The sequence below is a fragment of the Uranotaenia lowii genome, chromosome 3, assembly GCF_029784155.1.
Source record: "Uranotaenia lowii strain MFRU-FL chromosome 3, ASM2978415v1, whole genome shotgun sequence".
Lineage (NCBI taxonomy): Eukaryota > Metazoa > Arthropoda > Insecta > Diptera > Culicidae > Uranotaenia > Uranotaenia lowii.
The window spans coordinates 177,187,470-177,214,232 of record NC_073693.1 but is presented as its reverse complement, the minus strand read 5'-3'; the positions used below and the strand labels follow the sequence as shown (position 1 = coordinate 177,214,232).

At 34.7% G+C, this 26,763-nt stretch overlaps 2 protein-coding genes across 13 annotated transcripts in view; one reads left to right on the top strand and one right to left on the bottom strand.

Moving 5' to 3' along the window:
* The window catches only part of LOC129757488 (cell adhesion molecule Dscam2), a 223,983-nt gene extending 207,864 nt beyond the window's left edge, over window positions 1-16,119 (bottom strand). For all 12 annotated transcript variants that reach the window (XM_055754736.1, XM_055754737.1, XM_055754742.1 and 9 more), the window contains exon 1: window positions 15,636-16,119. In XM_055754736.1, coding sequence (XP_055610711.1) covers window positions 15,636-15,687 — 52 coding nt within the window. In that variant the 5' untranslated portion in view covers window positions 15,688-16,119. The remainder of the gene's footprint in view (window positions 1-15,635) is intronic.
* Window positions 1-26,763, top strand: part of LOC129757491 (uncharacterized) — a 302,538-nt gene that overhangs the window by 116,705 nt on the left and 159,070 nt on the right. The gene's annotated exons all lie outside the window — the stretch shown is intronic.

Sequence of the window (26,763 nt, the reverse complement as noted above, 5' to 3'; positions counted from 1 at the left end):
AACACATGAACTGCCTTAGTTTATCAATTACTAGCATTTGTAAATATTATGAAGGTGTTTTGTATCCTTTATGATCAAGAAAACTCATTAAAACCGTCAAAACAGATACTGTTCAATAATACCCCAAAGCATCAAATTCTAAACAAAGAAGAAATCGATTTTTAAATGAAATTTAAATTACTCAAATAAATTTCTGCAATCATGTTTTACGTTCATAGGAGTCCAGTACTAGTTTTAAAAATATAAAACTGTATGTTGTGACGGAGAATATCATCTCTGGTTAAGCCACATGTTCAATAATTCTGAAAACATAGTTTAAGATTTTGAAAGAAGCGTTGAAATCATTTCTTTACTTCTTATTGAGAATAGCTCCTCCAAAATAAAAATCCTGCACTGTGTTATGAAGTGTTAAGTTTCATTTAGTAACTGTTTTTATTATTGCCATTTTATTTTCATTTCAAGCGTACCTTTAGGAGTTATCAAGATATATAAATACAATGACGGTCTATCAATAAGCTAAAAATGAAATCATTCAGTGCAATTCTGTCAACATTTGCGCTATATGCAACGCTGGGATATGGAAATTTGAGCATCCTCATTCCGCCCGGTAAACATATTGCATTCCGGATAAAAGTGAGCTAAACTGAACGAACCGTCTGCAGTGTTTTGTTTTTCTTCCAACCAAAACCACTCGAGAGGGTAAATGGAATTGTTGTGTAGCTCTGGCACAAGTTGCTATCAGGAATCGATTACAAGAACCATCGAAACTCAATTAAAGTGCCAACACCGGCGACTTGTTCGAGGAAACTGACTTTCCAATTCGACGGCAAGCAGAAAGCAGAAATTTAAAGCATCCAATTGTTGTGGAAGAAAACTATAGTTGAACCAACTCAAACAGCACGCACTAATTTAAATGTTTAGTTTGACTGACGAGAGTATAAGACCGCTGACACTTAACAGAGGCAGTTGTCATTTCGAATATTTGGATTTTTTTTTTCGAAATAAGTCTAATTTTTGCGCCTTTGAGTATGCAATATATGTGGATACATCTAATGAGTCGTAAATCTAACAAAAATGCAACGTTTTTGATAATACTTGCCTTTATTTGATATACCTATTTATTTTGACAAAAAACAATGACTGTACAAACGTCAACAGTCTGATTGTTTCCCCTTTCGTTCTTGTTAAAAATACACATCACAGTTGGTGTAATATTCCTACATTTCAAATCATTATTTAGTAGGTATGTTCTCTCGAAGGTTCTGAAATAAACTTACACTAGAATGAAAATGGCTTCTGCAAGAGAAAAGAACTCCATCACGACCAAAAATAATGAACAAAACAAAACTTGTGCAGAATATTACACATTCCTCTCCGCTCGTCTTTGTTCTTCCTTCTTGGCATTCCGAAGAGGTCCTGCTGCATCTACCCTGTTGCTGGGGCACTCACAAGTTGCACCTAGCTTCTTGACGGATAAACACAAAACTATGCTCCTCGACCAGCAAAAAAATTCCAAAGCATCTTTCGTATTCGATTCGTGCCGATGCAGGTTTCCGGTTCGAGAAGGCATCCTGGCAAATAATGTATGGATGCGGGAATGTTCATCCACGTGAGATTATTCTCACTGTTCACCCCTTTCTTTTAGTGCTGGTGCCCCTTTTTGCTGGATTTTCACATAGAATGGAAAATTTATTCCACGATCATAGCTGCAAAACCAGGATAGTGGTCTAATACCTACTATTAAGCTGGTTCATAACACTACGTCCGTGTTGTTTGGTTCGAAGGAGGTGAAATTTCTGAAAGATACCTTAATTTTGACCTGAGTTTCGCCGAAATTTTACGAATGGTGTTGAAAATAGCAACCTTTTGGGGTGGATAAATTCTACGCGAGTTTTGCACTTCGCTCATGTTTTAGCAGCACCACTATTCTGAGATATATTTTCTGATATCATCGTCCTTCTGGTTTGCAATGACGCTCAACCTCAACCAGAGCGGGATCAATGCTAATGAAAACTGTGCATCGGGGCAAAGATTTCCTTGATAACTTTTTGTGCTGTTGTGCTGGTTGCCCTTCCAAACAAAAAGATTTGCAGCCATTTCAGCAGAGGAATTTTAATTGAATCTTTTTCGATTAAACGAGAGGGTGAGGCGATTTGCAGTCGAGTTGAAATCTTACCAGAACAGAGTACTGATTCCATCAATATAAATGAGCATCAGTTTGATTAAAAAAAGGTTTTTAATTTGAATAACAATGAAACACTAGTTACTGAATAAGTTAATGTGTTTGCATACTACGCAAATTTTGAAGATCTATTCTTCAACAAGTGGCGACCGGTTGATGAAAACAGGCACAGTATATTACAGATTGAGCTTAATTTTGGATTTAATACAAAATATGTATCTATGATAATTTCATAACTGTGCTAAAAATCTTTTTTTTTTGTCTGTTTTACAATATTTTCAGCCTTTGGCTGGTTCTTCGCTATCATTTTTTATACTCCGGAGAGTTATCAATTTCTGTTTTCTTTGTAACATTATTTCATTACGTTGAATTTGTGTTCATTTTACGCCCGGAGACTTTTTTGGTGATTTCTTAAAACGAGTGACATTATCTGTATTTATCTTATAAATAAGGAAAATAAATTTTTCAATACTCCAAAGGCAATGTTTTAATCATTGAACATTTGAAAATTTATTACCGTAGAATTGGGTGAATCGGGACAGTTTTGGACCATATTCATTAAATTCCCGTGGGGTCGAAAAGGGCAGTGGCGTATTGCTTTAGCAACTCTTTAAATTTAAGCAAAGTAATGCATTAAAATGCGTTTAGTTGTGATTTTTCCATCACTCAGCCTTTCATTCGAAAAAATGAATGTTGGGGAAAAATGATCTTAGAAATTTAAGTTTTTTTTCCGGATTTATTGCAAAAGCTGATGGCCTGAACAGTTTTGAGCGATCGTAGTTTAGTTCCTAGACAATTTTTTGTACGTGTCTCGTTAGCTCCACAATTAGTGTTCCAAAGAATTTAGAAAAAAATTCTGTATAATTTACAATACATATTTAATTTAGTGAAACAATAACAATTCTTTTTTTATTATTTCTGATCATATATTCATTGTTCATTATTAATTGATAGAGAAAATCTGTGTGGTTCTGCTGAATGTAAAGTTTAACATGTTAGAGTAATGTTTGTTTAATGAAAATGAATCAATATCTCTAATAAGGGGACTAATGCTTATGACTGATGAAAAGTTCAAAGTACTTCAATTTAAGTATTTTTATGGGCATCTTTAACTTTTTGTGGATAATTTTATCCCCCTTCTTCAAGATTTTCTTTTTGGTATATTCATATTGAATTGTATGTTTCAACCACACAAAATAGTAGTGAAAAGAATTTTTTTTCTGCACTTACACTGCAAAAAAGTTATTTAGAGTAACAAAAACATCAAATCACTAAGAAATATTTTTTTGACATCTGGCAATACTGAGTTTCGATATTAGTTTTTCAATCAAACTTGTTTTGGAGGACATAATTAGGAAAAAAAAACTGATACATGCATGAAATTGCAAAGCAAAGCAAAGCGTAAACTTCAATTAACTCTACTAAACCATGGGCATTAATAGATGAAGCATTGAAGAGTTAAAAATTAGTTATTATTTCTCTCTGTTTTATCATTTATTAATTATCTTGAGCTATGTTCAACCACAAAATCTATTTATTTCATGTTGAAAGTCATTTTTTTTTTTTCAAAGTTGATTAGCAAATTAATTTAAAAGTATATACTTGATAAAAAGATACAAGTTTGTTATTATATATAAGGACAGTAATGTTAATTTATTTTTCCTTTTTTCAATATCTTTCAATTCACTTAGATTGTAACGAATAACAATTTTGGCTTTAAGAATAGGATAGTAGGAGGTTTAAAAAAAGATCACACTAGTCAAAAGTGTCTCCCGATCATATCCTTTAACCCAACCATCCAAACCAAAATTTCTTTGCTAGGATGCAGAGTAGGGTGTCCCAAAATTGCATAACTTCTGGGAATCGGGGGCAAACCCTAAAAATGGTAGATTAGGATGTGCAGAACAAACTTTTGTATGGGGCCGACTGAAAAAAAATATGTTACATTTTCAAAAGATTTGATTTTAAATAAATTCTGGGTCCAAAAATTTTCATAAAATTTATTTATTTTATATTTTTTTAATTTTGTCCGAGTTAAATACTATACGTAAAAAAATGAAAAATGAACCAAATTTGAATCAAAATGTAAAACAAGCTATTTCCAAGAAAAAAAATTTTTTTGGTCCCAAAATTTCGAATTCAACTGACCAAAATGTGTACCAAGCGTAAAATATTTTTGATACCAATGCCATCGAAAGATGCGGATTTTTGTGCACTTAAACTTTGCTTAACAAAGCATGTTGTTTGTATCATCGTGTGAAGAGCTATTTACGGTTCAATGCTTAATAAAAATCACAATTTAGGATATTTTTTATTTAATTTATCAAATTTGTCTTATTAAATACCTACTTTAAATTCTGCACGACTGCAACTCGATTGAACTTAAAACAAAAAAGTTATGGCTGTTCAAAGATTGTATTTTGGTTACAAATTGTCCTGTAAAACGCAATGAGTAAAATGTACTCATTGTGTGTCAAACGACAATTTGCCACAAAAATACAATCTTGGAACAGTCATAACTTTTTTGTTTTAAGTCCAATCGAGTTGCAGTCTTCAGGTGAAATGTTAGTCTTAGTTGAAATTTTAATAAAATCTACATAATCAAGCAATCGATTGGTGAAGACAAAAATGTATGATGAAAAACCAGTTTTCATGCTTCTTTAGAACACTATGTCTCAGAATCCCTTTCACACTTGAGATTCAGTGCAACCCCTTCCTGTTGTCCGATTCCGCTCAAATTTGGCATATGGCCTTCTGATGACTTCTTTAAACCATCCAAGTCTTTTTTTGCAAGTATTTTGTTTTTAAAGTAGGTATTTATTATGACAATTTGATAAATTAAATTAAAAAATATCCTAAATTGTGATTTTATTAAGCATTAAACCGTGAATAGCTCTTCACACGATGATACAAATAACATGTTTTGTTCAGCGAAGCTTAAGTGCACAAAAATCCGCATCTTTCGATGGCATTGGTATAAAAAATATTTCACGCTTGGTACACATTTTGGTCAGTTGAATTCAAAATTTTGGACCAAAAAAATTTTTTTTCTTGGAAATAGCTTGCTTGTTTTACATTTTGATACAAATTTGGTTCATTTTTCATTTTTTACGTGTAGTATTTAACTCGGACAAAATTTAAAAAAAATATAAAATATATAAATTTTATGAAAATTTTTGGACCCAGAATTTATTTAAAATCAAATCTTTTGAAAGTGGACTTTTTTCAAAGATCGCGCTTGCGGAACCTCTGAACATAATTTTTTTCAGTCGGCCCCATACAAAAGTTTGTTCTGCACATCCTAATCTACCATTTTGAGAGTTATGCAATTTTGGGACACCCTAATGCAGAGGTGACCTCAGTCCTAAAGCACAACATTGTTCTTTCATCCTCCCTCTTTTTTTCCAAACTATCTATTGGCTACTAGGACCTGGCCGGCGCCATTATTGATGTTTAAAGAGAGAGCATCAGGTTTGAGCATTGTGAATGTGTTGCCAATCCCAGGCTCCGTTCATTTGGTCTCTGAACAAAATTGATTGCCTCGGTCAATCACGGAGTAGCAACCATTGGCGATGTAGAATTCGTTCTTCTGAGCCACGCCTGCGATCATCGAATTCTAAATGCATTGAATTTGATACATTTGGCATAATTATAAAATAAAACTTGAATAAAATACACTAAGGAAATCGAACGGAATTGATCAATTATGACCTACTAGTTAAAACTATGAATAAAGCATTTCGGGTTCAATGATTAAAGGTGGATGTGAGTAGTCAATCAAGCTAGTTATGCTAAGTTAAGCTAAAAACTATTTGAACTCAACCTTGAACTATTCAAAGAATCTTGCAAAGCTTAATATTTGATCTACTACCACCTGAATAAATGAACATTTTGTGATGAGACGATATGTTAAGTAACTAATAATTATGGGGGACTGTAATACCTTAATAATGGCACTTATGGTTTGTGTAGCCCCTTGAGAAACATCATTTACATCAAATTGATACAACTGTACCGAACCCTCAAAGAATAGATGATCATACTATGAGTGATAGAAAATATTACATTCAAGAATGGAAATATTACATGAAATACTAGTAAAGTTGAGGGCTTTTACCATTCTAAGCACAAAGATCACAAAAATGCAGACTAGTGGACTTTAATAGAAACAAAAACATCATGCTGCATTAGCGAATAGCGGAGATCTGGGACACTGGGTCATCGATGTTTCGTTTTATAAAAACAAAATCCAAAGCCCAGGCTGCTTCCATATTTTGTCTTTCGTATCTCGCGCTTTTTTTTCTAAGATTCCAAGCAACGGTAATCCCTAAGCCATTGAGGACGTGATTTAATTTTCCGCACAACTTGCAATATTTCATCTTCCCAGCTTTAGAAAGCACATCACTCTTCGACAAACTATCGTCGTAAAACCCCTCGAAGCTCATCCCGTAAAGCTAGGTAAAAACGTTTCGCAAATAATCACTTAACCCCTTTTTTATGCCCTGCTCGCAGATCCACCGTCATCTTCCTGTTCTGTTCTATTTTTTTTCCTGTGTTCTACTGAACTTCATCTTGCATGCCTGGCTGAAAACTTCTTGCTGATTGAGTTTCCCACATTTTATATGCGCTTCATCGTTCGTTTGTGTAGCGAACGTCGATTTTTTCTGCATCGTACGTCGATATGTTGAATATTTATTGCGCATACATAGCTGATGCTATACGTATTATCGTCATTTACGGGAGTTTAAAAACGATTCCGCTGGGGGAGACGAAAGTCCTCCTGTCCATACTTGCAAGTACTTATACGGCGACAACCGGCGCCTATTTGCCAGAATCACCTTTTCTTGTTTCCAATTGAGCTAGAGAAGGCAAGGCAGAATCTTCTGCCAGTCCAGCTCCAGCATCCTTGCCAGACGAGGTGCGCGCACAAGTGATCTGAAATGGAAAATGTCACTCTCTTGACGTTCGATGTTCCGTATTTTGTCACCCGACCTATGAAGGTACCTGGTACCTAGTAGAACCGAACAACGATGGACGATTTGTGTGGTTAAAGGGTCGCGCTCATACATAAGTGAATGGAATCAAGCCAAGAGTGGAGCAAAACTGTTTCCGGTCGTTTGGCTTGTCACCATCAACGACAACGACCACAACGTGAGCCACGTGGCCCTCGGAAGTATTTTGCGTCAAACGATTTTCCTTCCCAGGTTTCAGTGTTCTTTACTTTGCACTCTTAGCGTGGATGTTCGAAAGAGTTCTTGTTCTTGTTAAAGTTAGGTATAATGTAGGATGGAAAAACTGTTTAAGGTTAATTCATTTTCAACGTAAATTCGATCAGCTTAAAGTTTCAATAAAAATTGAGATGAATCAGATGTTTCCATAGTTTCTAGGCTTTCTAAAATAAAAAAAAACACTTTAAGTTAATTATTATTTTTAATTTTTTTATCTAACCCGGAGATGTGTAAGGAATGAAATATTCTAACAGCGAAAAATATTTTCGTGGAGAAATGAATGCAATATAACACAGTTTGAGAAAAAAAACAAAATCACCATTATTCAGATGTTTGTAAACAAAGTTTTGTGAGTTTTGCCACCCTCCCTTAAATTGAAGACAATCTTTCATACATAAACACAAATGTTTTAGGTACATTACGGTGGTCCAAAAAATCTTTGAGAGTTGAAATCGATCCTTGATCCTGACAAAAGGCCTCATGTCAAATTTCAGCTAATTCGGTTAACTCTAAGAAGTCGCTTATCAACGCTCAAGTTTGTAAGGAATTGTTAAGTAATTTGTTCTTGCAAAACTGTTTAATTCAACTTTTTCGGTTTAAACTTTTATGCACATCATCGTTTGCTCTAAAAGTGAGTTTTTTTTTCTTATCAGCCGTTATTTACCACATTTTCTTCGTAGTACAGAAGAACCCCGTTCATGTGAGCTTCCGCGTTATTCGAGCCACCATTTTCATAGAAAAACCTATTTTTAGTTGTGATTTCTTTCCGTGATTTAAGTTTTGCAGCGGTTGAAGTCTTAACACGACGGAAAAAGTCGATTAAATAGCATGACAAATTCTATGTCTTGGGTCGAGTGTTAAAAAGTTGTTCTTGGACTTACCTAGCTTTGCGGTTGTATGATATGCAAAATCATAGCAATAGGATTGGGGTTTCAATGTATTTTGTGTTATCCGAGGTTTCACTAAACCGAGGTGGTCCTTCCCCAAATCCCTCGGATGAGCAGGGTTCTACTGCACTTAGATGATTGAAGTTACGACAAAAAAACCCCTAATAAGGTAGAAATAAGATACATATACATAACATCGTTCATAATTGTATAGAAATGGAGAGCACGCGCACTATCACTTCAACTTTGAACTTTCACAACTTTTTATTCTAGTGATCAAGCTCGGATTAAGAGGGGGTGGGGCAACGAGGGCAATTGCCCCCCCCCCCCCCTCCTGCTCAAGGAAGCCCCACGAGGAAAAAAACATTGATTAAATCATACTGCTTTAAGCTCTAGAAATTTAGCCAAAAAAGAGTTGAAATGAGAAAATTGGAATCAAAACGTAAAATATAACGTGTTAGGGGACCTAGTGAAATAATATCTCTAATAGTTTCACTATAAGTAAGGGACCCCCCTAGAATAAGAATTGCAGCATTTCTACCACATTTTTATTGGAAGGGCAAATCAGTACAATTATTTTCAAAACAAAGCTAAATCTGGGCAATTGGTTTTTTTTTACAAAAAATCCGAACAAATCAATTTGTGAGTTACTTCATTGTTTCGTGTTCAGACACTAAAAAAGTCTATTTCCTAGCGGGCTTAAACTTGAAAAAGTAGATTGAAACGTTTAAAAATGCATTTTAATTTATTTTTTTTTATTTTGCCAAAAGCTGAAAGTCTGTTATTGTAGGGGCATAATGAGAACCCCCACTAAGCATCATAAGCACCATTAGTTGGGGCACGATGAGCATTTCCTGCCGTAGAATCTTGCAGCGAATTCAGCTCAATCAAGTCAACAGAATTATAGAATGTGAATAAATCTGGCAAATCCTGGCCTTCCTTCTTAGATTTTCGGCTAACCTGGCTGGACTGCAACTTTCCTAAGTTTTAAAATTGAATATTTGAACATACCCGTATAAAACCGGATAACCCGGCAATATACTGAACTCATTTCCAGTTCCTTTATATGTTTAAAATACTATCTTTTCTCTGGGACAGTATATGTAAAAAAAATATTCATAGAAACACCCTAAACATTTGTCAAATATCAAAACCCTTTCTAAAGTGTCGAATAGTGAACAGTATACGCGAACAATGTGAAATTTAGTTTATTTTTTATGTTTGTTAATTTAAAATTGATAAACTAATATTCTTCATTTAAATGAGTTCTTATATACGTGTGACAACTAACAGTGCATCTCATAATGGAGGATCTCACATCTAATAAATCAGATGAGTACTCAATGCATACAACTATAAACAGATACCTATTGTTTTTAGCGCAAAACTTTCCACACCGAATGAATGTTTTTTCGTGGTTGTGTTTTTTCGCCTGAGCGGTGGTGTTTCGACTCAAACGAGTTGCATTGTTCAACAATTTTACAAGTGCTAGCCGTGCTTCACATATCATTTATTTATTGTGCTTTGCTGCTAACAGAACTGTTAGGTCTTATCCTGCCCGAGTGCATTTACTGATCATGGCCCAAGAAATTGGTAAGTCGTAACACGTGATTGATTCCAACTGTTGACAATACCACTGTTCTGTTTTGATATAGAATACAACCTCGACGTAGCTATGCAAAAACAACTTCTTTCCAGTCCCTCGAAAGATAGCCCTAAGAGACCAGCTAACTCTCCTGTCACAAATGACGATAAGAAGCAAAGAAAAGATTTGGACAATATATATAAAATTACCCTCAAGAGAAATGAAGGCTACATAGATGATGGTTACTTCAATAACGTTTAAACTCAGTTAGTGAACTTCAGCTGGCCATTCCGGAAAAGGACCCGCAACTGATATTCGTCGGTTTTTGGATTCTTTCTGGAAAAGCCTGGTTTCACGCAGCGGATAATTACAGCCTGAAATGGCTTAAATCAACAACTGCTACGCTAAATGCCAATGGTAGGTTCGCTGATCTCGTTGTCTTGCCTTTTATGCCTGTTTCTCCACTTCGTCGTGCTACTACCTCCGTTCCCAGCGTCTCTCACTTGAAGCGTGATGGGGGAAAAATTTTGCGCGATATTATTGCAAAACAAAACAAAAATTTAGACATTTATTCGTTGAAGATTGTTAGCATAAGATTGCTGCCTAATGGAAGGTATTGTGTCATTAGACCGAGTCGATTTGGGGTCATTTTTGAATTTCTCAAACCCTGGGGTCTCAAAAGCTTCGTTTTGGTCCAAAATTCCTTCATGATATTTTGCAGAATTTTTAAGTTACGTTTACATGAGTAAATTTCGACTTTTAGGTTTGTACGGGAAAATTGAATATTTTGTACTGCAAAATCAACATCATTTTTGTTTCTTCTGTGCAACCTAGCCTGCTAATGGTTTTTGTGCCAATTTATAAATTCTTCAAAGGAAATTTTCCGCTGAACAACTTTGTAGAAGACCGTAAATTCGAATCTTATTAGAAAAAAAGTTATTAGCTGTTCTACAGAGGTATTTTTTTTGGCATTGATGAACAATAAATTCAATAGACACCACTGCTGGGTGCCTTGCGAGGTATTGCATGACTACTTTTCATGCAATACTTCGCGGGGCACAAGCAGTGGTGCCTATTGCATTTATTGTATATCACTGCCAAAAAAAAATACCCCTGTTAAACAGCTAATAACTTTTTTGTCTAATAATATACGAATTTACGGTCTTTGACAAAGTTGTTCAGCGGAAAATTTCCTTCGAAGAATTTATAAATTGGCACAAAAACCATTAGCAGGCTCGGTTGCACAGAAGAAACAAAAATGATGTTGATTTTTCAGTACAAAATATTCAATTTTCTTATACAAACCTAAATGTCCAAATTTACTCATGTAAACGTAACTTAAAAATTCTGCAAAAATTCATGAAGGAGTTTTGGACCAAAATGAAGCTTTTGAGACCCCAGGGTTTGAGAAATTCAAAAATGACCCCAAATCGACTCAGTCTATTGTGTCATCTTTTGTCTGGATGAATATTCAGTTTCACAACTTGAGGCCAGGAAATTTTCTGTTTATTATTCTTTATCTCAAATTTCGATAAAAGTACATGCTAAAAAAGCTTAATTTTATGCGAAATAAATGAAATTTCTGAAAAATAATTCGAAATTAATATAGAAAAATTTTTTAATTGCTAAATTGAATTATTAAAATAAACATTTTTGTGATAATATCTGAAGTTGTTATTTCACTAACGAAAATCAAATTGATATTATATACAAGCAAAAAGAACACTAGAAAATACTCATGATGCCCAATGAGTTTCGTAAAAAATAATAATTTATTTGAAATCAATTAGTTAAATCTACTTCAAATTCTTTGAAAAAAGGCACTAACTTGAATTGAATTCTGATTTTTTTTTGTTGATGAAAGTAAATGTATAATTTGAACATTAATTCTTTTTATAGTATATTTTTATGATATCATATTCTTTCTTCTTTTTATGATAACATAAAGGTAAATGATGAATTCCATACATAAAAAGGCCAGGCACAATTTCCCGATTGTTTGAATAACGTGCTTTATGTAGCCAACTTTTTCTGATACCTGACCTGATACCTAAAATTGTTTCTTGGTCGCTATCTCAACTCAAATCGTCCCTGCAATGTATTCTATCAAGGGAAATACTCCTAAATGTATACAATGACTTCCAATGTTTACGTGTTCAAAAATTGAAACACTGCCTGTTCAATATTTGAATCATCGTGTTCAAAAATTGAAACCAACACAATATTTTGATAAAAAGGCTTAAGCGGTGGATTTTAAATATATTTCTGTGAAAAAATTATTCCAGTTTAAAGCTGCAAAATAAGCTTATGCTACACTATAAAAATTTCTTCCAAAAAACCTTTCGTTATTTTTTATTGGTTGTCTTGACCGATTTTCTGTTTGTCGGTCCCATCACAGCAAACGGCGGATTTTGACAAGAAACAATAGCAACAGCTTTCTTATAGAGAGTATTCGGCCGGGCGTCGATAAAAAAAATGCGCAGCCACACAGAAGACTACATCATCGGGGGAATTAATTCCAAATTTTTCAAAAACTTAAATAAGACAAAACAAACTAGCACAATAACGCATATGTGCCTGTAATAGCAATAAATTGAATTATAAACTAAAGTACTCAGAGCAATAATAGCTAAAATCACAACAGTTGCATAAACTTTAGAAGGTGTTGATCATTCATATTTTAAAAATCGGCATTGCTATTAATATTCTCTTGTTTTACATTGATTTTGTATTTTTTTATTTTGATTTCGGATTTTTCTTTAGTCATAATTATATGATTCTGAATCACGGAATCTATCATTGTGTCATATGTATCCAAAGATTATTTACACTCTGTAAGAAAGGCTCCAATCCTCTGTTAAGTGTATTAAATCGGGTTTTTTTAATTATATGCGTAAGATAAATCAACCATCACACTCTTCATTTCAGTTTGTGTGGCCTGAGATACAGCAATTCTCCGAAAATTGGACTTTTTGGACTTTTGTCATAGAAGCCGAATATCTCAGGAATTACGCAACGCCTATAATTGAAATTTAGAAAATCGATTATTGAAAGAAATAAAAAAACTAGCATGTCTGAAGCTTTTTAAAAATTTCTATCGATGGGATAAAAAGTCACGTGATGTAGAATATAAAGTTTTTCATCATAAATTTACATTTAGTCGTTAAAGACTTTTTTCAGATTTTTGGAAAAATCATGATTTTCTTTTTTAATGTTTCTAGAAACATTCAGAGAATTTAAAAGAGAGTCTTTCGATTTTTCAGTGATGATCATTAGAAGGATTATTTAATCTGTTCATAATCATTTTGTTCGTTCTCAAATTCCACCATTAGTATAGACTCGAAACATTCCATAGCAACTTTCCAAACTTTCTATTGGATCGGTTGCAGTTTAATTGAGTTTCTTGAATTTTCATTCCACTTTAATTTCCCAAGATTTTCGAATTGTCAAAGTTCTTGAAATTTACATTAACGTGGTGCTGCGCGCGTGAAAATTTCATTTCCAGGTGCCAATTTCAGCAGCCATCAAGGCCCAGATCAGCGAGCGAGCACTGGCAACTGGCAAATCATTTCCACCACAGAGGACACATGAAAGATTTTGGTGGGTGTGGAAAAGGATTTCCACCAAGCATCGACACCGGGATCAGCGGAGAAAACGGTAAACTCACAAATCCGCTAATGCTCACCAACTTTGGCTGTCAAATTAGGAAGTTCGCTTCATTTTTAATGCGATTCTGAACAGTATTTGGAACGGTTTTGGGATTGTGTCGTTCGTGTAGATATAGGTTGCGTTTTGTGAACACTTTCTCACAACTTTTTCGCTTCTCCAGACCTATACCTAGAGCTTCCGTTTGTCTCGAATGAAAAAGGGAAGGCAATCATCAAAATGAGAAAAGTTTTCCGGTGTACAGTGGAATATCCGGGGATGATTCGGATTTGTTTGGTGCCTTATATCCTTACGAGAGTTATGAGCGAAGCCGTTTACACGGGAAGTTGAACTTGATAATCGAAAATTGGCACCGGAAGGCAGTTATGCTTTTGATTTCCACCTCGGACGAAAGTTTCGATGTTGGAAAACCAAACCTGGCGCAACATAACAATACCTACTTGAGCGTCTGTTTCGGAAATTAAATATTCATGTAGAAAACAGTTTTATGCAAGAACGCACTTACCGCCTCGTCCATTGTGCTTTCTCATGAAATCGGCAGCCGTTATTGACTTCAGCAAAAGAGAATGGTTTGATTTATACGCACCGGAAACGAAATAAATTGGGCAAAGAAAACCCTCTTCAATCTGCGGCCGTGTCTATAAATCTGTCGAAGTGCAAATAAACGGCTGCAATTTGGTCGATGGTTCTATAATGGTTCAAATAAAATATGATATCTGATGCTTCAGAACCATTATACTTGAATTTTGGAAATTTAATGTAGATGTTTTTATAAAACAATCGTTTACAAACTTAGAATAAGAAATAACGTACAGGTCTCAGGTTGAAACTCCAATGAAAATACGTAATCGAACGTTTCGTTGAAATAACTCGTAAAGTTCTTTTTTTATTTCAATATTTTACTTTCCTGTCCATTTTTCGATGGATTTTTGTGCTTGGCCCAGTTATCAGGCAATACTGTTGTTTTTATATAAGGTACACCGGGGTAAGTGGGGACGGTTTTTCATATAGTTCAACTTTCAAAAATCATTAAAAAATCAGCAGTGGGTCAATTTTGATAAAATTGCGTTCTATGGCATGCAGAACATGTTGTTCACAAATGCTGAAGAGATGAGCTTGATAGACGCAAAGCGAAAAAAGTTATCACGTAAATTGTTATGGACGGCTGGTGTCTTCACTTACCCCGCTTTATGGGGTAAGTGGGGACGGTAGATTTTCCCTTTGATTCCTCAGGAAATTTTCAACAAATTTGTGTTTTTTTGGTTTAATACGTTACTTTATTGCTCGAACCGTCCGAAATTTTGAAAAAAAATCATGGTACTATTAATAAGGCATCTTTCAAAGATTATTAATTGTGTGTAATCCGATATTATCGAAAATATAAACTTATTTAAAAAAAAACAAGTACTTTTCCCAACTTTTCATGATCTGAATGCTAAATAAAGCTAAATTGTATTGAATGAAGGTGAGAAAATTGAAAAAATGTGTAAACATCAAGTATGTATAAAGCCGTCCCCACTTACCCCAGGTAGGGTTTGGAGACACAATTTTAGATTTTTGCAAATAAACCCTTTTTTCGCAATTTTTAATCGTCGTTTCTTCTGCTAACTTGGTGTTCCGAATGTAAGGATTGTTTCAATGTAGAGCTTTTCGTCAAGAGCCAGCTAGTTTACGAGAAATTGGCTATTGAAAAGGATGCACATCAACTCCACATCGTAGTTAAAAATAGAAAATTTACAAAAAGTCACCGAAAACATCCGCAACTGACGGAACCGTATCTCTTTTACAGTTATTGGATAGATTACAAGTAAATTTAACATTCTGCATTAAAAGTTTGAAAAAATAGTATTGTTTTAATAGCCACCATCCCCACTTACCCCGCGTCCCCACTTACCCCGGTGTACCTTACTACTTTTTCTCAACCTTCAAATATATATCATTTTTTTGTGATGAAAAATAGTGTGAAGTGAAAACACTTTTGACCAAAATATTTTTACTGTCAAAGCACCCTCGGTAATCAGACGTTTTAAGTGTCCGATTAACGAGCAAGTACTATACAAGTATTTAAAAAAAAAATCTTAACTTACCTTTCAGAACGTACAGCAAAATGGAGGCCTTCAGAAGGCCATTTACATCCATTGTTGCAGGTCTTCTCCAAATGCATAGATGGTTCCCAAATCTCGATTGATTGTTACTCCAGCATGGTGCTGGTTTGGATCATTCCAATATAAGTTATCAAAACTTTCGTCAGAATTTTTCGTAGCCAGAAAAACATCCCCGGTGTTTTTATTTTAAATAAATTCCGTCAATTTTAATTTCCAGCTGTGCTTTCACTTCCAAGTTTATTCGATCTTTCTTCGCTTAATATAATTAGCAACACCGTTGAATCATATTTATAATGGAGAAAGTTTTCCTTCCCCTATGACTGGTTTTTCAATCACGAGATGTCAACTACGAAAGCTTATATCCTTGGGAGGAAATTTTCAATTTCAACTTCAACGTGCATCGAATACCTATGTAGGTATCACGTTTGTTACATGTGCTGGCACGTATGTAGGTGTATGTAGGTGTATGTAGGTGTGTATGGCTACTGGTACTTATTAGTAGTTACACTGTATATTTACAATTAACGACTTCACACTTCAGCAGTTTCTGAGTGAGCGCACACCATTTTGGCCCACAGCTAAATTGGCGACAGCTACGGAAAAGTTTTGAATTACTCAGCAACGGCCACTGGCAGCCGGATGGGCCCGAGCACTTCCGGAAGTGGCAGGCCGCGCGTGTGAGGGCCAAAAACTTCTGCTAAACTTTTTTCTTCCATGTCCGAACAACGACGACGACGACAACGATGACGATTATAACGGAGACGGCACGACGATACTGGAAAGAAATTTGGAAAATGAAAAGATGATGAAAAAACTTTGGCGTTAAGGAAATCTTTTGATGACGAGTTTCTGGTGAAACAGAGGTAGAGTGGTTCTTTTTGCAAATAAATTTCTTAAAATTTAGGTTTCTATAACAATTTTGTTGTTGTTGTAAATCTCTTAATTTCCAATGTAATAAAAACATTTGTTTAAGCCCCCAAACAAACACTTCTCTCAACGGCTTACTTAACATGGCAGTTTAACTTTTATGCTTTATATTCATATACTTTTTGTGTAATTTCTATTTCCACATTGTAGTTCCTTTTTGAAATTCGCGAAAATGGGCATATTTATTGAGTTGTTTAGTTTTAAGTAAGAAATATATTTAGTAACAAAATTCAACGGCGAGATTTTTAGAAAAAAAAAATCTACAAATAGTGGTCAAACCTTGAACGATGCAGGAAAATCAAATTCCCGTACTTAATCCAAGCAGAATCCTGCTTATCCAAGCTCCGGTTATCCGAGTTTCCGCGTTATCCACCATGTTCATAAAAGATCCACGCGAGTAAATATTCACCGAGACATGCGCTTGGATGATATTCAAAACCACAGCGAAATGATAGGGGTTTCAATGTATTTCGTGTAATCAAAGGTTTCACTTATCCGTGAATGTTCTTCCCCCGACAACTCGGATAAGCGGAGTTCTACTGTATATTGGTAATCTATATAATTTAAACCCCTAAATGTATGCAACACCATAAAACGTACTACGTTCATTTAACTTAGAAAACTTTGAACATAAGAAAAATACTACAACAATAATTTTGAAAACATTAGTTTTATAATATGAATATAAAAGTTACCCCGCAATATAAAATCATGTTTTAGTCTGTAGTCCTAACTACAGTTGGTGTTTTAAAACTTTCAAGCGATACAAAAAAAGATCCTCTTATAAACTATTTCAAAATAAAGGAAAAATGTGAGCAAAGTTACCCAAGTTTTTGGCACCTATTCAAAAAACCTAGTCGAATTTTCGAAAAAAAAACTTCAGATCTTGAAGGTAACGTAAAGGTACGTAAAGTTATCGTAATCAAACACTGAGTTCAACTTTAGAAAGACAATTAGGCTCGAGATGAAATACTTAAAAAAGGGGTTGCTTTTTCTACTTGTGATTTCTATTTTTCTGTGTATGTATCAACACATATTAACACATCCTTTTTGTGGCTTTTTCGTTTAGTAAATATAAGGTAGGTAGATCTCCTTGCAAATACACCGATTTTGCAAATACAGCGATGATTGTTTTACATAAAATATAAAATTACATTTTCCTTACTGAGTAGTTCTTTATTCATTATTCTTAGCTACGATAGAATTATTCAAGATATAAAAATTCATGTTAAATTGCGCCAGCTTTATAGTAAATACTGCAACAATTCAGGCCAAGAAGAATCTACAAAATATTTTGCATTATCTAAGGTTCTACCAAATTTCTTTCACAAATAGCTATAGCAGAGTCCTCATACTTACCACGAAAATCGTTACCTCATTCAACCACCCCAGATCGCTGAAAATTTTTAATCACTCAACGTGCTCTTTCAAAAATATAGCCTTCATCTGATCGTTTCAGAAAGTTTGTCCCGAAGATGATGCCTACCAACAAAAAATATACACCCGACTGCAGGACCAATTTTGCATATAAATAATTAATCAGATAAAGCACGATGTATAATGCAGGCAGATGTTCCGCGAGCGCTCTTTATTATACTTGCCGGAATGGCTAAGTGAAACAAAAGTGTCTTTGGTGAATTTATGTTGAAGGGAACTGTTTTTTTTTTTGGTTAAGGATAAATCATTTTCCCTCTGGTTATCAAACTTTTTCACTTGAGGACATGATGACTTCTACCATGGTTAGCTGGACTCATATTTACCATAGCGCCATAATTCTCAAATAACACAAGGCAACACAATTTAAATTTTTCCGAGGTGCACAAAACTTAAGAACTGATTCAGACTTATTCGGATGCGCTGATTTCAAATGTACAGTAAGGTTTTTTTTCTAGCAGCTCCCATATTCGAAGTAACTTTGAAAAATTAGTAAATATTTATTTTATCAATTTTTTGGCACAATTGTAGATGATTAAAATGATTTGTAAATTAAAATCTTTAATATCAAAGACTCGAAGACCTCCTTAGTGGTGTCAGAAATAGTTTAAATGTTATCAATTCAAATTTCTGAAAATTGTAGAATTTTTTTAAAGCTATAAATCTCTGAATCTATAATATCTTGGCAAAATCTGAATCCTTGATTGAATGAAGGATAGTAAAAAGATTGAAATTCAGATTTTGTTTTTCATGTACCTAGATATATAGATTGGTTGGTTTATTAGTTATCAATGATCGATTTATCTCAAAATCGATATATTTCAAAATTTGCATGGCGTGTGGAATCACTTAAATAAGATCCCACCAGATATTATACATACGATTGTGATGATAATTAACACGTGTGTGTTTTGAGGGACTTTGATCACTGATTTCGTTGAAGCGTGTTACTTCGTATGAAACCGAGAGTCACCTAGGCTTTGCAGATCGAAGCGGAGATGTGTTCGTCGAATGTCAACTTGGTGTCCAAGGCGATGCCCAAGTCCTTCACAGAAGAAACTCTTGCTAAAGTCTTCTCGCCCATGGTGTATTATTAAACATAGACCGGATTTTTTGCGTGTGAATTTTTTTAAGTGACTTTTCTTTGTGTTGATTTCCATTCAATTTGTCTGGCACCAAGATGAAATAGCTTCTAGGTTGTAAAGAAGCGCAAAGTAGTCGACTCGATCTTCAACAGTGCTGATAAAAATTCAAGTCGTCTGCGTAGAATAATTTGTTCGACTGGATTACGACTTCGAGATCATTCACAAATAGTACGAACAACAGAGGTTCAAGAATACTGCCTTGAGGGACACCTGACGTGATCTGAAATTTTTCTGTTACAGTGGCTCCAATTTACAAGTACGCATTGCGTCTTGTTAAATTAGAAAGAATCCATTGTGTTAACCATTGCAGAAATCCCAGTCTTTTAAGTTTTTCGAACACCAGTATGAGTGGAACTTTGTCGAATGCTTTACTAAACTCGATAGCATCTGTTTGGATTTGGTTTTGCATGTTGTCGAACAGCGATGAAATAAACGACATCAAATTTGACGTGGTTGACCTTTTGCGCATAAAACCGTGTTGACAAGGCGAATTCAAGTTATGGACTGAGGGATAGACTGCATCGTGGATCAGCCGCTCGAAAACTTTGGGCATGCAACTAAGGATGAAGATTCCTTTATAGTTTTCGACGTTTTCAACATACCCGGATTTGCGAGTTAGTGTTATGGAAGCTGCTTTCCAGGCTAACGGAGAAATTCTCTCGGTTAAAGATCGGTTAAAGATTTTCCTCGCAGGATGGTACAGGCTCGTGGCACATTTTTTAACAAATAGCGGGTCAGGACCGGGACCTTTCTCGGAATCTACGGCTTGAAGTTCGGCTAGGACTTCGTCTTCGGTGACCGTAACAGGAGGAAGGACCACGATGTACTCAGACAAGCCATTCAAGTACGATTCTTCCAAAGGTGATAAATTATTACTTAACACTTTTCAGAAGAAAGACGAGAACATACACTGCCGGCCAAAAGTTTGGGATCACCCCTTCAAAAACATTAAAATTTTGATCGACCATATCTCAGCCATCTTATGACATATTACAATTCTTTACATCTCATTCGAAAACCCGTGAAGAAAACGTTTTTTGTAAGTTTTGACAAAAAGTATTGACGTATATTAACATTGAACCTAAATTAAGCATAAAGTTAGGACATTTTCCAAAAACTACACCTAAAATTCAAAACCGATCATTTCGAACAGGGGTGGATCAAATTTTAAAAATTCGAGCTGTAGTCGAATCCTTTTTTCATACTTATCAAAACACTTTTGTAAAATTTGTGAAAAATCAATTGCAATGTAATCAAAATAAAGAAAATAGCTACATTAGTTATCGTCCAAAAGTTTGGGATCAACCCGCAGTAAATAAATATGATGTAACGGAGAAAAATTTGGGATCAGTCTATTAAAACGAACAGACGTACAAGCTATCCCAAGTAGCATCAATAGTTTTATTAGACTCTTTAAGCTTCTTATAAAACCAAAACTTTATATAGTAGCCTTCTATAAAACTTTCAATTTTACTTGGGACAAACTAAACTTGTGTAAAATTTCCCACAATCGTTTTGAACCAATTTTTATTTTTTGGCTGGGCCACCAGATGTCTCCAAACACACCAAAGAGAACTATCAAACCCAAACTAAAAAAAAAAATTTTTTGGTCAGTTTTGAACAGGTCGTATGAACTTTCTGGCATGTTTCAAGAAAATTGCTGATAAAGTTTCGTAACACTTTCGTCCAGTTGCATAATGTTACAATATCTTAAAAGTTTATCGCTATTTCCTTCAAGCTAAAAGTGCCTAGTTTTGCAATGGGATGCAAAAGTGATAGTTGAAAGTAACCCGCTTTAAGATGTCTAGAATCAGTTCTAATGGGAAAGGCTGATCGTCAATAATGTTCCAAATTCACTGGATATAGCCGATTCGTCCTCTGATGATAACCGTTCAAGAAGTGCTAAAATTTAGTTGCTTCGGCTGCCTCAGTGGTGCAAAAATAGAAATGATTAAAAGTTTATCCCCGGTACTTTTTATACGGTTTTTACTTATTGACTTTTTTTCGGTGAGTGAAACAACTTATTTTTATTATCAAATTTACGTAACGTTTCGGGATACTCTGGGGGACATCTAATGATGGGTGACAAAAAGTAACCCGAAACGTTACGTAAATTAAAAGAAAGTTGTTTGACTCACCGTAAAAAGTCAATAAGAAAAGCCCGTATAAAATAAAGGAAGTGAAATTCTGCCCAGTGAAAAGTAACTCTTATTGCAATTATCTAGCAATAAATTGAACCCATCTATTTTAGAGCGGCATAAGTTTAATAATTGATGAGTGCTTATACGAATACGGCTTTTCGAAAACTGGGCACTTGAAAATTTGGTATGTAATTTTTAAACGGCGCAACAGATGTTTCAAGTCAATTTTCAACGTATTTTTTGGATGTCAGCATTTGAAATTTTACACACTTTTTTGAAGATGTTTTGTTTGAGCTTGTACGTCTGTTCTCTGTGCCTAAACTTAATGATGAATGACGGTCTTGTGTCTAAAAACTTCATGTTGCAGATTGTCAGCATTTGAAAATTTTTCAGCCAGACCGAACTGAGTCTCTTCAATCTTATTTTTCAATTTACCTAATGGAATAGTAGGACCTTTACCTGTAAAAAGAAGCTTACTTTTATTGCTTACTTTCGTTTAGAACACAACCGATAAGTTAAAATCTATGATATTTATCATTTACATAGAAAGTGAGAAATTAGTTTCGCGGGATTTACTCTGGCTCAACGAAAAATGCAATTTTTCAATAATCAGTCATACTAGTCGGGTGCTGACTATAAATCGCCTATTCTTAGGCCCCTCAGTTTCGAACAAATTTCCCAGTCTAATGATACTGCATGGACATTTTTTCAACATTTTGGATCAAACAGAGGGGACTGAGTGCAAAATTATCGATATTTGAATCCAATTTTCTACTAAACGTGAAATCATAAATCAACCAGTAAAGCGTCATTGCCATGATGAAAGTCTAAATTTGTTGGTAAAATGACTAAAAAAGATATCTTATTAAATGGTACCAATTGACAGGAAGTGGTTCAGTTCGGTCTGGTCTAACTCCGACCATATATTTTTCAACATTTGATGGAGCACAGATATTTGTAGTTCGTGATATTTATTTAGAAATAGGTAAGAAAACATATTTTTTTCTGCTACTTCGAGTTTTTTTGAATATACCATTCAATTTTTATTGGTTTATAGCTGTTCGAGTTTTATTACTGAAGACAGTTAACACGAGCAATTGCTTAGAAATGTCTGAATGACTGGCAAAAAGTGAAATGGTTCAATTGACCTATAGCACAGAGAACAGATGTACAAGCTCGAACAAAAAATGATCAAAAAAGTGTGTAAAATTTCAAATGTTATCACCAAGAAAATACGTTAGAAATTGATTACAAACAGTGCCATCTATTGCGCCATTCAAAAGTTACAACTCAACTTTAAAGTGCACAGTTTTCGAAAAGGCGTAATCGCATATGACTCACAAAAAATCAATCCAATGTCTCTGTAAAATAGACGGCTTTTATTGATTGCTAAATGAATGAAATGAGAGTTACTTTTTACTGGGCGAAATTTCACTTTCTTTATTTTTGCACTACCATGACAGTTAAGATAACTAACAGCTTTGGTATAAGTTTTCGCACTTCTTGAACAGTAATTTATGTTAGAAAATGCATCACGTATGTCACAAGAACATTCTTGACCATCAATCTCACACAGCAGTACCTACTGATTTTGGTCATCTCAAAGCGAGTTACTTTCACATATCACTTTAGCGCCCAGCAACTATGTATTTCTAACAAATTTGAAGGAAAAAGATAATAACTTTTATGATTTTTTTTTCATGCAACATGATGAACGTATTACAAAATTTCAACAGCGATTTTCTAGAAGCATGCTAAGCAGCTCATACGACTTTGTTTTGACAGTTCTCTTTGGTGTGTTTGGAGACAACTGGTGGACCAGCCAAAAAACAAAAATTGGTTCAAAAAGGGTGTTGGGATTTTTACACAAGTTTCGTGGGCTAGCTTGTACGTCTGTTCTCTGTGCCTATAGCTGCGCGATGAAATAGTTACAATTCATAATACAATTGCAAAAGACCATTATCATCGACTGATTCAATAAGGAGACATCAAATCCAATTTCCTCTCTTGCAAACCGGAATAAAAACGATCGATCATTTTTCTGAATCGCACAAGTTGAGCTTATGACTGTTCTGTTCTACCCACCATAGCACGATTCTAGTGATGAAACTCAATCGAAAGGCTAGAATATAAATTTCTCATAAATCATAAACTGAATTTGGCCGAAGTCAGGCCAGCCGAGCATCGAGAACAGTTTGCCAGATTGGGTCACATCGAAACTACTTTGGGCTCAGATGTTTGAATATTGGATATATCGTCCTGCGCGACTGTGTGCGTGTGTGTAGGTATGTCGTCATATTGAATATGGAACTGATGCATAAATTCGGGGGTGACATCTACTTTCCATTGGCCGTCCAACACCACATGAAGACGCAAATGTGTGGAAAAACTTTGGCCTAGTTTGAATTCGACCAACGCTGCCGGGTGTATAAATTCATTTATTATCTCGATGCCACCGTCAGCTTTGATGAGTATTACGGAGTTTGGATAATATTTATTTACATCCCTGTTCGAAGTTGAGGATGTTCCAAGAAGAGTATTTTTATCAATTCAGTGGCTGTAAACGAACTCATTTTATTTGGTTGCCCAAGTGAAGCCATTACTTTTGTTGAACAGAAAACCATTTTTTAACTGGTTTGAAACTGATAAGACAAACTTTTTTTATCGATTAATCTTAAACAATGTAAAAACAATTATAGGGGAGATGAGGGCATAACGAGCACCCGAGGCATAATGAGAAGTCCATTTTTATACATAAGTACGTATTTTCTTAAACAAATTTTCATGAGGACTTGTTTCGTACTACCTATAATATTAATTTTTCACCAAAAAATAAATATCCTTTTCATATTTACAGAAATATTAAATAATAACCAGCTAGGTTCTCAAGTGACGAAAATATTATAATTTTTGAGCACCACCAAATAAGCTTTTATGACCTTTAAATCATCTTGATCTGAAATGTACGCACTGCAACATGATCTACACATTGTTTCTAAATTTTCAGCATCATAAAATTTTTGATTTTTCACTTTAATCAATTGTAAAACGCGTTTTTACTTTAATTTGTTCACTAGAGGCGAACAGAGCACTTTCAATGAAGGCATATTGAGCATTTTCTGCCGGAATTCAACTCGATGAAGTCAACTGAATAATAGAGCTACAGCTTAACTTGTATCGTCTGACGATTTGGCCTATTGGTTAGATGTCGGAGAGGTAATCAGTAGACTCGAGTTCGATTCCTGTTCAAGGGGATTTTTTTTGCACATACCATTCATGATTGATTTTTTTTAACGTTACATTATACGGCTAATAGCATCAAAGCATCATCCGTCAAACAAAACACCAGAAACATAATGTATGAACATGTGTTAATTCTTTGAATTCTACAAACAGACCTAGATTATTTTGTTTTTGCTTTGTTTGATGAATCTACGCCTCACCGTTTAGTGCAATCATGATCATAAATGATAAATGAAGAAAAAAAAAATCACCTCCACCGGGAATCGAACTCGAGCCTACTGATTATCTCTCCGACATCTAACCAATAGGCCAAATCATCAGACGATACAAGTTGAGCTGTAGCTCTATTACTCAATTGACTTCATCGAGTCGAATTCGCTGCTAGATTCCCCGGCAGAAAATGCTCATTATGCCTTCATTAATGGTGCTCATACTGCCTCGGGGGGTTTCTCATTATGCCTCTACAGTGACTGGTTTTCAGCTTTCGGCAAAATTTTTTAAAATGCATTTTTAAACGTTTTTATCTACTTTTTCAAGTTTCATCCAATTAGACAATAGACTATTTGAGTGTCGGAACACGAAACAATGATGTAATTCACATATTACAGCTGTTCTCTATGGTTAAATAAGCATTTTCCTTAAGGTGGCCATTATGCCCTCATCTCCCCTACTTTTGAAACATGTACGTCTTTTCAAAGCTTAGGCTATAAAAACCATAAACCTAAAGTGACATTTTATCTGTAACAGTTTTCGCGATAAAAAGAATAAGCGGCAGAATTTCTTTTTTGTAACTACATGTAAGAATTTTTCTAAACACATTAAAGAATGAAACTTATAACCATTTTAAAGTTTCAAAGTTTGTGCAGAAATTGGGAGGTAAGCTAATTTAAAAAAAAACTCCACAATCAAACTATGCAAATTGCCACTCAGTGTAGCCAAGTGCCTAAAAAGAATGTTGCCCTCGAAGTATTTTCCACCAATAGCATTCTACGCCGCAAGCAAAAACCATCCTTCCTTCTCACCAGGCTATGAGGATATATATCTATCGATGTTCCGCAAAGCTCGGATCCCACCACCCAGAAACATCTACCACCATCATCGCTCACGTGTAGCAACAGAGATAAGGCCTCTCGAGCCGAAGACTTTCTTCTCCTTGGCAACGAAGTACAGTTTCAGTTCAACGCAAACATTAGTTCTACTTTTCCATTCAACTTTGATCAAATTTACTCTAACTGCAAAATCTTATTCGTCTTTCTTCCCTTCTTGCGATTCTTCAAAATAAGAGAAAAAATGTATTTCACTAGGAGCTACTTTGCTCTCAATGCATTTCTTCACGCTCGGTGTAGAAAATGCGGAAAAGTTTTGGTAGAAAAAATGTTTAAACAAGTCACACGGAAGCCAAAGTTGGGCGGAAATTGAGTTTGGAAACTAAACTCGGCATGAGAAGAAATTGTACTGTACTTCTTCTTCACTGTAGACAGCTTGGATGTTGTTCACGTCATTCCAATTGAATGCGCTTGATTTTCCTCAGATCTACGTTTAAATTCTTACCAAACATATTTGAGCCTGATCCAATTAATCCAAGCCCAGGGGCGTAAAAGCGAATACTTATCCCTGCGAGAAAGAAATAAGTCTTGACTTCTGAAGAATATTCTTATTAATAAACAAAATAAGTTTAAAGTTTTTACAAAGTACATATCCATTATATTTTCCTACTAATTAACTTACTGATTACGAGCTAATATATGGTTTGAACTTTTATATTTTTAGCTTAAATTCATTTTTGTAAAGCATTCCAAACTGTTTTGATGCAACAAAAATCAAATTTATTAAATGTATTTCTCTGGAATTTCTATATTAAAGATTTTAAGAGTTTAACCAAACACTTTTCACACATCTTCCTCATAAAATCTAAAATGGCTTCTTGAAGAAATCATAAATGCTATGAAAATTTATTAGTTTCGTGAAATTTTTCCACGAAAAGTGACCCGAAGCGCACATTTCAAATATACTTATCATTTACATTTACTGAGAACTTTGATTTTTGGAGACCAAGTTATGACCAAGTGTAGAAAATCGAATCATTGAGAAATTAAATACAGCGAAGCAAAGCCAAAGTTTGATGTCTTTTTGTTTGTAAGTAAGATTTTTTTCTATCGGAAGATCCGAGATAGTGATCAAAACTTTCATTGGTTGGAACCCTACATATTTATACATCGT